The 13,655-nt window shown below is 45.5% G+C and overlaps 1 protein-coding gene across 1 annotated transcript in view; it reads left to right on the top strand.

Annotated features, from left to right (window-relative positions):
* Positions 1 to 13,655, top strand: part of IGF2R (insulin like growth factor 2 receptor) — a 358,657-nt gene that overhangs the window by 266,614 nt on the left and 78,388 nt on the right. Inside the window, exon 38 of the mRNA XM_033935794.1 lies at positions 3,965 to 4,169. Within this exon, the coding sequence (XP_033791685.1) occupies positions 3,965 to 4,169 (205 nt within the window). The remainder of the gene's footprint in view (positions 1 to 3,964; positions 4,170 to 13,655) is intronic.

Here is a 13,655-nt window from a genome sequence, read left to right as displayed (position 1 = left end):
CGTTAGTAATTTTGTTCTTGAAATGATCTGCTAAGACTGTAGCTGAGGGGGGTGGGGTGTTGTTAGTGGCCGTGTAGGGTTTGGTGTCCGTTAGGTCTTTTAATATTTGGAATAGTTTTTTGGTATCTTGGGTTTCTGTGCCTATAAGATTTGTGTAGTGAGTTTTCCTCTTGTCTTTTAGTAGAAGTTTATATTGTTTGTTAATTTTTTTCCAGGCGGTTTTCATTTGATCTAGGTTTGTTTTTCTCCATTTTCTTTCTTATCGTCTGCATTGTGTTTTAAGTTGGAGCAGATCGTTGTCAAACCATTGGTCTGATCTTCTACTGGTTCTAGTTTTGGTTTATAGTGGGGCTAGTTCATCCAGGATGTTGGTGGTTAGATTATTCCAGTGAGAGATGAAGTCTTTGGGGTCGCAGTCCTGGAGTGTTTCATCTATTTTTATCCAGAATACGGTTGGCTCGATTTGTTTGCGTGAGGTGTATGTTATTTTTTTGGATTTAGGTGTGGTTTTGTTCTTGGTCCAGTTGATGTTGAAATTGTAAGTGTAGTGGTCTGACCAGAGGGATGGGGACCAGGTTCCATTGAGTGTTTGAATTACTGGGGTGGTTGGTTGATGGGTCATGAAGGCTGCAATGTCAAGTTGATGTCCTTTTTCATAAGTGATTTGTGGGTTTAGGATTTGGAAGGATAAGGCATTGAGAAATGCTAGACAGTTTTTTGCTGGTGTGGATGTTAGGTTTTCTAGGTGAAGGTTTAGATCTCCTAGGATAAGGTTATATTCTGCTGTTAAAGAGTTTTGGTAAATGAAGTTTTCAAATTCAGGTCTCACTGTGGTCCAATTACCCGGTGTTATGTAACAGAGCATGCAGTTTAGTGAGTTTTTTAGTGTGGAGCTTGTGAGATGACAGGCAAGGAAGTCCATTTGTGTGGTGGATGTTTTTTCTAGTACAGTGGTGCCTCACACAACGAACTTAATCCGTTCCAGGAGCAAGTTTGTTATGTGAAACGTTCGTTGTGTGAAACGCGTTTTCCCATAACAATACATGTTAAAAAAAATAATTCGTTCTGTAGCATAAAATATGCTAAGATGACATAAAAAAAGATAAATTTTTGGTTATTATTTTTATTTAGATACATCTAAAAACATAATTGTTTTTTAAAACAACACACATTTTTTAAATTTAAAGACAGACTAAGTAGAGTCTAATTTTACAGTGAGAGGGCAGAGTCTCAGCGGCAAAAACTGGGACTTAACTGTTCATTTTTTTTTTTTTTTCTACCGTGTTTCCCCGATGATAAGGCAGGGCCATCAAATAAGACAGCCCCCCCCTTTTTAGAAAAAAATGTAAAATAAGGCACCCCCCCGCAAATAAGCCACCCACCGATACCTGCGCTTACCCGAATCGGGTGGTACGGTGGGTGACTCCGTGTGGTCCCTGGCACCCCCGACACGATCGGGGCAAGAGGGAGCTCAAGCCCTCTTGCCCCCCCGACTCCCCGACACGATCGGGGCAAGAGGGAGCTCAAGCCCTCTTGCCCCCCCCGACTCCCCGACACGATCGGGGCAAGAGGGAGCTCAAGCCCTCTTGCCCCCCCCCGACTCCCCGACACGATCGGGGCAAGAGGGAGCTCAAGCCCTCTTGCCCCCCCGACTCCCCGACACGATCGGGGCAAGAGGGAGCTCAAGCCCTCTTGTCCCCCCGACTCCCCGACACGATCGGGGCAAAAGGGAGCTCAAGCCCTCTTGCCCCGCCGATTCCCCAACTCCCCGACAATATCGGGCCAGGAGGGAGCCCAAGTCCTCCTGGCCACGGCGACCCCCTAACCCCACCCCGCACTACATTACGGGCAGGAGGGATCCCAGGCCCTCCTGCCCTCGACGCAAACCCCCCCTCCCCCCAATGACCGCCCCCCCCCAAGAACCTCCGACCGCCCCCGCAGCCGACCCGCGACCCCCCTGGCCAACCCCCACGACACCCCCAACCCCCTTCCCCGTACCTTTCTGTAGTTGGCCGGACAGACGGGAGCCAAACCCGCCTGTCCGGCAGGCAGCCATCGACGGAATGAGGCCGGATTGGCCCATCCGTCCCAAAGCTCCGCCTACTGGTGGGGCCTAAGGCGCCTGGGCCAATCAGAATAGGCCCGGGAGCCTTAGGTCCCTCCTGGGGGCAGGGCCTGAGGCACATGGTCGGGTTGGGCCCATGTGCCTCAGGCCGCGCCCCCAGGTGGGACCTAAGGCTCCAGGGCCTATTCTGATTGGCCCACGCGCCTTAGGCCCCACCAGTAGGCGGAGCTTTGGGACGGATGGGCCAATCCGGCCTCATTCCGTCGTTGGCTGCCTGCCGGACAGGCGGGTTTGGCTCCCGTCTGTCCGGCCAACTACCAAAGGTACGGGGAAGGGGGGTGGGGGTGTCGTGGGGGTCGGCCAGGGGGGTCGCGGGTCGGCTGGGGGGGCGGTCGGAGGTTCTTGGGGGGGGGGGCGGTCGTTGGAGGGAGGGGGGTTTGCGTCGAGGGTAGGAGGGCCTGGGATCCCTCCTGCCCGTAATGTAGTGCGGGGTGGGGGTAGGGGGTCGCCGTGGCCAGGAGGGTTTGGGCTCCCTTCTGGCCCGATATTGTCGGGGAGTCGGCGGTCCTTCGGGGTGGGGGTGCGAGCGGTCCTGCGAGGGGGGGGGTGAATCGAACGTCAGGGGGGGGCATCAGGTTTTCAGGGTGGGGACAGGACTTCAAGGGGGAGAGGAGAGTCGGGGCGGGCGAAAGGAGAGTCGGGGTGGCCAGAGGAGAGTCGGGGCGGGTGAAAGGAGAGTTGGGCAGCATGCGCGGTATACGTGTGTGCGCGGTATATAAAAATTTCTGTACATAAAGTTGTGTTTTTCGCGCGCTATACCCGTGTGCGCGTTTTACACGGGTGCGCGTTATCTATGTGAAAATACGGTAATTTATTTCTTATATACTGCTATATCCTTTAGGTTCTAAGCGGTTTGAAGAAAATATACATTAAAATTATAAATGAGAAGTAAGAAGGTACTTAAAAAATTCCCTTACTGTCCCGAAGGCTCACAATCTAACTAAAGTACCTGGAAATTAATAAAGAAGAGAAAATAAAGATGGTTGAAAAAAGAAAATTCTATATGAACTTATAGGATGGAAATTAAACTGACAGTGAAGAACTGTATATGTCTATGTAATATGTCTATGAGCTCAATAATAGTATCTCTCCCTTGATCTGAATTTAGTTTCATTAGTCATGGCATCCAGTGCTGACAATAGTATGCTTAGGCCAAAAAATAATATAATTTTTGGATACAAGATGTGGGTTTTAGTCAAGAAATCAGTTAGTTGAGAGTCCATAGGCCATTACTGAGATGGCTTGGGGAAATTCACTGCTTATTCCTAGGATAAGCAACATAAATTCTGCTTTACTACTTGGGATCTAGCTAGGTACTTGGGACCTGGTTACCACTGTTGGACACAGGATACTGGGCTTGATGGACCTTGAGTATGTTAGAATGGTATTTAAAAAATTATTCCCCCTCCCTCTAGAATATGATTTGAACTTGGCTAATGCATGTTCTTCAGCCGTTCAACATATGCCCTCTGAAATTCCGTTTCCATTGAACTGAGATATGAGCACTCTTACACCAATTTAATCATGGTTTAAAGATTTGACCCTTTATCCCATGTCTGGACAGGTTAGATATTCTATATCAATTCCCTACTAAGAGCTAATGGTCGTAAGGTTTTGATTCCTCTTGGTTGCAAATATATGTCTTGTATGTATCTCTCCCTTAATATATCCTCCCTTAAACCTCTCTCTGTATCAATTGTGTTAATCACAGATGGTATTTATTTTATTCTATATCTTTGTAATTTACCTTGCTTAATTTGAAAAGTAGACTAATAAGTAAATTAAAAAACTAAGCAAAAATTAAGCAGTTAAGTAAATAAGCCATCCTGAATTCCACAGGCTTCTGTCTCTTCCATCTATCACATTGGGGTGTGTGCACCAGCTGCTAATGTCCCCCAAGGAAAATGTAAAGATGGAGCAGTGTGCCTGATCTCAGGTAGCAATACTTTCTCTTTTGGAAATTTCAAGGCAATGAAATTGGATTATCAGCATCAGGACGAAACCTTAATTCTGCAGTATGGAGGCGGTGACCCATGCCCACCAGGTGAGTGTTGGTCATAATTTATTTATTTATTTATTCAATTTTCTATACCGTTCTCCCAGAGGAGCTCAGAACGGTTTACATGAATTTATTCAGGTACTCAAGCATTTTTCCCTGTCTGTCCCGGTGGGCTCACAATCTATCTAATGTACCTGGGACAATGGGGGGATTAAGTGACTTGCCCAGTGTTACAAGGAGCAGCATGGGATTGAACCCACAACCTCAGGGTGCTGAGGCTGTAGCTTTAACCACTGTGCCACACTCTCTCTCATTCTTTCCATTGTGGTGGTAGTGGTAGTGTCAAGAGGTTAAATGATGAGAGAATGGCTGCTAATCATAGTTGTCCCTTAGAACAGAAATACTCCAGTTTGAGAATTAATGGCATAGACTATAGACCAAAACCATATGGAGACACTCATGCCTCTGCTATAATGATAGGACTTTTCTTTTCAGAGAGTGTTATTGTAGTGCTGAGTGAGGTAGTCAAGATAGAATAATTTGAGAGGTATGTTTACTGAAGATAATCACAAATAGTTCAGATATTGTGGTGTATGTGTGTGGGTTTTTGTTTGTTTTTTTATAATCTGAACCTTACACTGAATCTTGCACTGAAAAGGTCTTAACAGAGAAATCAATAATTCTCTATGGAAAGATAAACACCTAGCTGCTGTGGACAGAGATACTGGTCAACTAAGATAAATTTAAGCAGGACCAGATTAACACTGTATTAGACCCTAAGCAAACATATATTTATCCCAGGACAAGCAGGCAGCCTATTCTCACATATGGGTGATGTCATCCACGGAGCCCGGATGCGGACAGCCTCGCAAGCAGACTTGCTTGTAGGAACTAGAAGTTTCGAGTCAGCCGCACCCCCGCATGCGCGAGTGCCTTCCCACCCAGCGCAGGGCGAGTTTCCTCAGTTCTCAGTTTTCCGCGGAGCCGAGAAGGCTGTCTTTGACTCTCTGCGTTTAACTTTGTTACTTCATGCCTTCTCTCACTGTGGTTTGTGTTTATTTTCTTCACAAATCGCTGTGTTCTTTTATTTATTTCTAGTTTAAAAAAAAAAAATTTTAATTTCTTCCGTTCGACTGGCGGGGCAGGCCGCTCGGCCGCAGCCCATGGGCTTCGACTTTGCGGCAGCTATATTTCCTTCTATGACCCAGCCAGCAACGGGCTTCAAGAAGCGTAGCCAGTGCCAGCGTGCAATTTCCCTCACGGACCCACACCGTTGTTGCCTCAAGTGCCTTGGGCCGGACCATCAACCGAAGTCGTGCGAGCACTGTGCTACTCTTCAACCTCGAGCCCTTAAACATCGTCAGATTTTAGTGGAGAAGCTTTTCGGGATGCCCTCAACTTCGAAAGCGGCCTCGGTTCCACCTTCGACAGAGGGTCCTCCTGCCTCCACAACTTCAACCTCGAGCCTCATCAGACCTTCCTCGTTTGCAGCGTCTCTTTCCTCAAGTACACCTGCTGTATCTTCCCCTGCATCCTCAAGTCAGATAGCTCAGCAGAAAATTCCAGCGGTGGTAATCAAGGTTGCTAAGACTTCCAAATTGAAGTACATTTTCACTGCCACTTTGGAACCTCCAGCCAAAGCAGGTGGTCCAGTTTCAGACACGGATCCATCCTTGCCGGCTTCTTTCCAGACCATGTTAGAGAAGCAATTTATTCAGTTCCTAACTAATATGGGACCGAAGCTAGCTACTCTAATCCAGTCTGGGCATTCTGCAGACTCCCGTGAGGTCAAGCCTCTTCCTATGCCTCCGACTGAAGCTACACACTCTATGCAGGGAGCAGAGTGTCTGGTCTGGCATCTATGCACTCGAAGCAAGGAGCAGTTTCTTTGCAAGTGCCTCGACAGGAATCCTCACACTCCATACAAGGAGCAGAGTCTTTGGGAATGCTTCGAGATTCCTCCACTAAGCCTCCTGAGCTTCGATCCACAGCTTCTAGCCCTATCCATTCCTTGGTAGCAACATCTGCTTCCATCTCCGGGGCGAAGTCTCCTCTATCTTCGAGATCTGCTTCCAAGCATCATTCTCACCGGCGATCGAGACCTTCCTTGAGGCATACCTCCAGGCATAGCTCTTCTTCCAAAGAGCATCCTTCTTCAACTAAGCCTCGCTCTACACCTTCCAGCTCTACTAGACCACCGACTCCTCGATTGCTTCCAGACCTCGAGGACTCAGCAGCTTCTATTGCTTCATCCAAGTCTCCTTATTCGTTTGATGCCTATTTTCCTGCCGAAGCTTCATCTTCGACCCAGGCTGCCTCAACATCCTCGAGTCCTTCTCGATGCAAGGCATTAGCGGATCAGCTATCTTTCTCTTCTTTTCTTCATCAGATGGCTGCTGACCTGGACCTTCAATTGGATGCTGGTTCTAAATATTCTAAGGAGTATCTTGAAGTCATGCAGAGTCACTTAAGCTCCCTCTTCACAAGTTTTTGTCTCAGACTTTTACTAGATGCCTGGAGACTCCTTATGCAATTCTTGCTGTCCCAGGCAAGTTGGACTCCAGGTATAAAACTCTACATTGCAAAGTATTTGAGAATTCACAGTTGTCTCGCCAGTCCCTGCTTGTGGAGTCCTCCTTGAAAAGATCCCATCCTTCCAAGGTTAATGCTACCGTTCCTCCTGGAAGGGAAGGGAAAACCATGGACAAGTTTGGACGTCACCTCTACCAAAATGCCATGATGTCCTCCAAAGTCCTCAATTACAATTTTCATTTTGTCACTTATTTCAAGTTCCTCATTGATCTTCTTCCTAAATTTTTCAGCTATTTAGATACTCAAAAGCACTTAGAATTTCAAGAAGTCATAGCTACTCTGTCACAACTCAGATTACATCTACTCCAAACTTCTTATGATGCCTTCGAGTTGTCCGCCAGGGTGACTGCTTGTTCTGTAGCAATGTGCCGCCTAGCCTGGCTTTGCACCATTGACATGGATCCTAATCTTCAGGATCGCTTGGCTAATATTTCTTGTGCAAGTAATGACCTCTTCGATGAAATCTATCAAGGCAGCCACCAAGAAATTGTCTGAACATGAAAAATCCTTTGCTTCTATTGTCAGACCAAAGCCTAAGCCAGCTCCTGCCAAGCCTATATGCCCTCCTCCAATTTTCCAGAGACGTTTTGCTCCAAGAGCAGCTCTTTACACTTGTCCGCCTCTCAAAAAACAGCAGAATCAGAAGCAACAGAAATCTCAACCTTCTGCTGCACCTAAGGCTACGCAGCCTTTTTGACTGTTTAAAACAGAGCATAACCTCCACCGTTCTGTCTCTGTCCTCTCTCCCCCCCATTGGTTGTCGTCTCCATCATTTTTATCACCAATGGGAGATAATTACATCTGACCTCTGGGTGCTGTCAGTCATCAGGGAAGGATACTCTCTTCATTTCACTCAGGTTCCACCAGAGTTTCCTCCAAGAGAGTATCCTTCCAGTCCATCCCAGACCGCCCTTCTTCTTCAGGAATTTCAAGCTCTGCTTCATCTCCATGCCATCAAACCAGTTCTTTTGGAACAGCAGAACAGGGGGTTTTACTACCATTACTTCCTTGTTCCAAAGAAGACGGGCGATCTGCAACCCATACTGGATCTCAGGGCTCTCAACAAAATTCTAGGCAAACAAAAATTTTGCATGTTGTCCCTGGCGTCCCTTTATCCCCTTCTAGATCAGAACGACTGGTTATGCTCTCTGGATCTCAAGGAGGCTTATACTCATATTCCCATTCATCCGGCCTCCCATCAATATCTCAGATTTCAGGTGGGGAATCTGCATTATCAATACAGAGTGCTATCCTTTGGCCTGGCTTCATTTGCCAGAGTGTTCACCAAGTGCCTGGTAGTGGTAGCAGCAACTCTAAGGAACCATGGTCTTCAGGTGTTTCCCTACCTAGATGACTGGCTCATCAAGGAGTCCACATCTCAGGGGGTTATTGTAGCAACCCAACGGACTATGTGGTTCCTACAAAATTTGGGATTCAAAATCAACTTTCTCAAATCCCAACTTCAGCCCTCTCAGAATTTACAATTCATCGGAGCTGTTCTGGACACTATCCAACTCAGAGCATTCCTTCCGCAACGACTGAAGCTCTCCTTCAACTCTGTCATGCAGTGTCTTCCTGCTCTTCAATCTCAGCGAGACACATGATGGTACTACTAGGTCACATGGCCTCCACAGTACATGTGACTCCTTTTGCCAGACTTCACCTCAGAATTCCTCAATGGACCATGGCATCTCAGTGGACGCAGGCTTGCGACCCACTTTCTCGACACATTGCAGTCACTCCTTCCTTGAGACAGTCTCTCCGCTGGTGGATGCTCTCTTCCAATCTCTCCAGAGGCTTACTGTTTCAAATGCCCCCCCATCAGAAGGTCCTCACAACAGATTCCTCGACCTACGCTTGGGGCGCTCATCTCGATGGTCTCTGTACTCAAGGCCACTGGACCAGTGCGGATCGTCGGTGTCACATCAATCTGTTGGAACTCAGAGTGATCTTCAACGCTCTCAAAGCTTTTCAACATCTTCACAACCAGGTAGTCCTCATTCGGACAGATAACCAAGTTGCCATGTACTATGTCAACAAACAGGGAGGGACGGGATCTTATTCCCTTTGTCAAGAAGCTCTGAAGGTTTGGGACTGGGCAATCTGACACAACACCTTCCTAAAAGCTGTCTACATCCAAGGGGCGAAAAATTGCTTAGCGGACAACTTGAATTGTCTTCTGCATCCTTACGAATGGCATTTTTTCACAGTGGGGAACGCCTCAGATAGATCTCTTTGCAGCTCCCCACAACCACAAACTGCCTCACTTCTGCTCCAGGACATATTCTCCTCATCACCTCGAGGCAGATGCTTTCCTGCTGGAATGGACAAATCTCTTCCTGTATGCATTCCCTCAGTTCCCTCTCATTCTCAAGACTCTTATCAAGTTGAAGAATGCTCATGCCATCATGATTCTGATTGCTCCTCTGTGACCGAGACAACCTTGGTACTCGCTTCTACTTCAACTCAGCATCAGGGAGCCATATCTTCTGCCAGTTTTTCCGTCTCTGCTTACACAGAGTCAGGGATCTCTGCTTCATCCCAACCTGCAGTCTCTACACCTGATAGCTTGGTACCTCTCAACATAACTCCTCTTCAGTTTTCTCAACCTGTAAGAGACATTTTAGAGGCTTCTAGAAAGCCTACCACTAGACATTGCTAGCACCAAAAATGGACTAGATTTTCTACGTGGTGCATCTCTCGCGATAAGGAGTCTCAACATTCCTCCTTATCTTCTGTACTAGATTATCTTTTCCATTTATCCACCTCTGGCCTCAAGTCTACATCGATTCGAGTCCATCTCAGTGCAATTGCTGCTTTCCATCAGCCTATTGAAGGGAAACCCCCCTCTGCTCATCCAGTGGTTTCCAGATTCATGAAAGGACTTTTCAATGTCAAACCTCCTCTCAAACCGCTTCCAGTGGTTTGGGATCTCAATGTTATTCTTGCTCAATTGATGAAGCCTCCATTTGAACCAATGTCTACGGCTCATCTGAAGTATCTCACTTGGAAAGTGGTGTTTCTCATTTCCCTCACATCTGCTCGAAGAGTCAGTGAGCTGCAAGCTTTAGTTGCTGATCCACCTTTCACTGTGTTCATCATGACAAGGTGGTCCTTCGTACTCATCCTAAATTCCTACCTAAAGTGGTTTCAGAATTTCATCTCAACCAATCCATTTTTCTTCCACTGTTTTTCCCAAGGCCTCATTCTCATCCTGGAGAATCTTCATACTCTGGACTGTAAGCGTGCTTTGGCCTTCTACTTGAAACGCACCAAACCACACAGAATTGCTACTCAACTTTTTGTCTTCTTCGATCCGAACAAGTTGGGACATCCAATCTCTAAGCGTACCATCTCCAACTGGGTGGCTCCTTGTATCTCTTTCTGCTATGCCCAGGCTGGATTACAACTACAGAGTGGAGTCACAGCCCATAAAGTCAGAGCAATGGCAGTTTCAATAGCTTTCCTCAGATCTACACCTATTGAGGAAATTTGCAAAGCTCCTACTTGGTCCTCGGTTCATACTTTCACTTCTCACTATTGTCTGGATGTTTTCTCCAGACGGGATGGCCATTTTGGCCAGAGAGTATTACAAAATGTATTCTCCTAAGTTGCCAACGCTCCCACCATCCCATTCTGGTTAGCTTGGAGGTCACCCATATGTGAGAATAGGCTGCCTGCTTGTCCTGGGATAAAGCATAGTTACTTACTGTAACAGTTGTTATCCAGGGACAGCAGGCATTTATTCTCGCAACCCACCTTGCGAGGCTGTCCGCATCCAGGCTCCATGGATGATGTTACCCATATGTGAGTATAGCTGCCTGCTGTCCCTGGATAACACCTGTTACTGTAAGTAACTGTGCTTTGTGGGCCCCCTTACCAAAGCCCCCCCCTGCCATAGCATTATTTCACCTTTCTAGGAGTAGTAGATTAAAGTACAGAGCATAGCTGTGCGTATGCTAGCAGTAATAGTTTGTGAGCGAGCACAAGTACTGCTTCTATTCCTATCTCTCCTGTCCTCTACCTTCCAAAGTATTTAGATCAATGCTGTCTTTTTAAAATGTTTATTTTATTTTTATTTTTCCTCTAACTCTACTTTTCACTTCTCTATTACCCTCCAGGTACTTTAGTTAGATTGTGAGCCTTCGGGACAGTAAGGGAATTTTCCAAGTACCTTTCTTATTTCTAATCTTAATGTATATTTTCTGTAAACCGCTTAGAACCTAACGGATGTAGCGGTATATAAGAAATGAATTACATTACATTACATTACATTACATTACTATGCATGCACATGCTTTGGAGAGCAGCTAAGTTACCCGGTTCAAAAGGGAAACTCAGTCCTGGATTTCAGCAACTCTATCCTGGTGAATTATGGAACCTGAAGTGTTTATTTCAGTTGGTATCAGGGACTACCTTGAATTGGAATATAAGTTCAAAAACAGGATTGAACAGAAAGTCCCACTCTTGAAGCTGGGTAATTTGGCATCTCTGCAGCAGTGGGCTGAGAACCAGGGAAACTGGGCAAGTCATTTTCACTCTTTATTGCCTCTGATACAAACCAGAGATTCCAAGGATGGACTGCTCAAAAGACTGAGTATTAAGGGCAATGTGCACAAGGTATCAATTTACAAGGTTTTATAAGTGAAAAGAGGTTCACAAATAGAAAAAACAAAATAAAATATTAAGATTTTTTTATATTTTTTATTTTTATAACAGAAAATAACAAGCACAGCAAAAACATTTGCATCGTAACTCTTTGATACAATGCCTAGAAGCACATCAACCAGTGTACTACAACCCTCTCCAACCCCAACCCCCCTCCCCCCCCGGTAGCTTTGGAAATATCACAAAAGCATAACACAGCTAGACAGAGATTCCCCATCGTTCAGACCAAGCTACATATGGTTTCCACCACTTCTGAAACCTTCCCAATCTATGGTGCTTCATAGCAGTTAACTTGGTCATATGGTAAACATAATCTATTTTTTTTAACCACTTGATCCTGGGAAGTAGTATGCTCTTGACGCCATGCCATGGCTAAAACCAGGCGTGCTGCCATCATAAAGGTAGCAATGATAGGAGAGAACCTAACAGACACTCCAATCGGGGTCAAATTTAATAACACACATCCCATCTCTTTAACAATTAAAACCCCACAAATATCAGACAAAATGGAAAAGACCATATCCCATCTTCGGGCACATCCACCAAATAGGAGCAAACGTCCCTTGAGCTCCACAGTTACGCCAACAAACATCAGGCAAGTTGGAATTAATCCGGTGGAGTCTCTCCGGGGTGTAATACCACCTATAGAAAACTTGTAACCATTTTCCACCATGTTTGTAGCAATGTTTTTTTTTATATATCTGAAAGGATATAGGCAGTGGTAAAAGAATTTGCTCAAGTATCCCAGGACAAGTAGGCAGTATATTCTCACATGCGGGTGATATCATCCATGGAGCCCAGTATGGACAGCGCAAAAATGTACTGTCACTTTAAATCTTTCAAAGTCTCGAGACTGCCCGTACTGTGCATGTGTTGGTGCCTTACCACCTGACATTGGCTCACGAGACCATCAGTTCTCGGTTTTCTGCAGAGCTCAGAAGTCCTATTTTTGGAGTCTCTCCAAAACATTTTTCAGATACCTTTTTGTGCTTTCCGATTTGTATTTTTCCTCATAAATTGTTTTATTTTTCTTTTCTTTCACTCTTATCTTTTTTTAAATTTCATTTTATGGGCCTTCGGACCCTTTCCAGTCTGTTTTCAGGCTGGGAACGTCGAACCTTTTTCAGGTTCGAGATCACCTGGCCTCCCAGGACCATCAATATGGCTGCAGTATTGAAATGATTTGAAAATTTTAGAGAGAGTTAAAAAAGACAAAATATACAATAAAGAGTTTTTTTTACCACTGGATAAGGTTGAGAGGCCCAGAAAAGACACTGAATCAGTAAGGTGTCTGGGTGTTTGAGGTCTTTTTTTCTCATATGCCTGATGACATACAGCACAGTGTTACATACTGCTTGTCTGACATTGCTACCTGGATGTCTCACTGCCATCTAAAATTAAACATGGCCAATACTAAGCTTTTTATCTTTCCACCTAAACCCATCTCTCCTCTTTCCTCCATTTTCTGTTTCAGTGAACAACGCCCTCATCCTCCCTGTCTCATCATCTCGCAACTTCAGGGTAATTTTTGACTCATCTCTTTCCTTCTCTTCACATATCCAACAGACTGCTAAAACCTGTCATTTTTCTCTACAATATCACTAAAATCAGGCCCTTCCTTTCTGATCTCACTGCCAAGAAACTAATCCATACCCCCATCACTTCTTGCCTAGACTACTGCAACCTGCTTCTCACTGGACTTTTGCTAAACCATCTCTCTGCCCTTCAATTCTGTTCAGAACTCTGCTGCATGCCTCATATTCTGCCAATGTTACTATGCCCAAATTATCTCTCTCTACAAGTCACTTCATTGGCACCCTATCCGTTTCCACATACAGTTCAGACTCCTCTTACTGACCAAAAAGTGTATTTGCTCCATAGTTCCTCAGTATCTCTCATTTCTCCTCACGCACATCCACACCCCTGGGCACTCCACTCATTGGATAAGTCTCTCGTATCAGTATCCTTCTTCTCTAAGGCTAATTCCAGACTCTGTCCTTTGCCTCACTGTATACCTGGAACAAACTGTCTGACTTGGTCCTTCAAAGATATAAAAAGGATGGAGTCGGTCCAGAGAAAGGCTACTAAAATGGTGTATGGTCTTCATGATAAGGCGTATAGGGACAGGCTTAAAGATCTCTTAGTTCCCCCTTGACCCTGAAGAAAGTTTCCAGTGAAACATGCATGTTGGGAGAGGTGGCTAATGGAAGATAACTATTACAATGAAGAATTATTTTAAAAGTTAAGTGATATTTAAATAATAAATCATTG

This window comes from Geotrypetes seraphini, chromosome 3 (genome assembly GCF_902459505.1).
Source record: "Geotrypetes seraphini chromosome 3, aGeoSer1.1, whole genome shotgun sequence".
Taxonomy (NCBI): Eukaryota; Metazoa; Chordata; class Amphibia; order Gymnophiona; family Dermophiidae; genus Geotrypetes; species Geotrypetes seraphini.
This window is presented reverse-complemented; position numbering and strand designations above follow the sequence as displayed.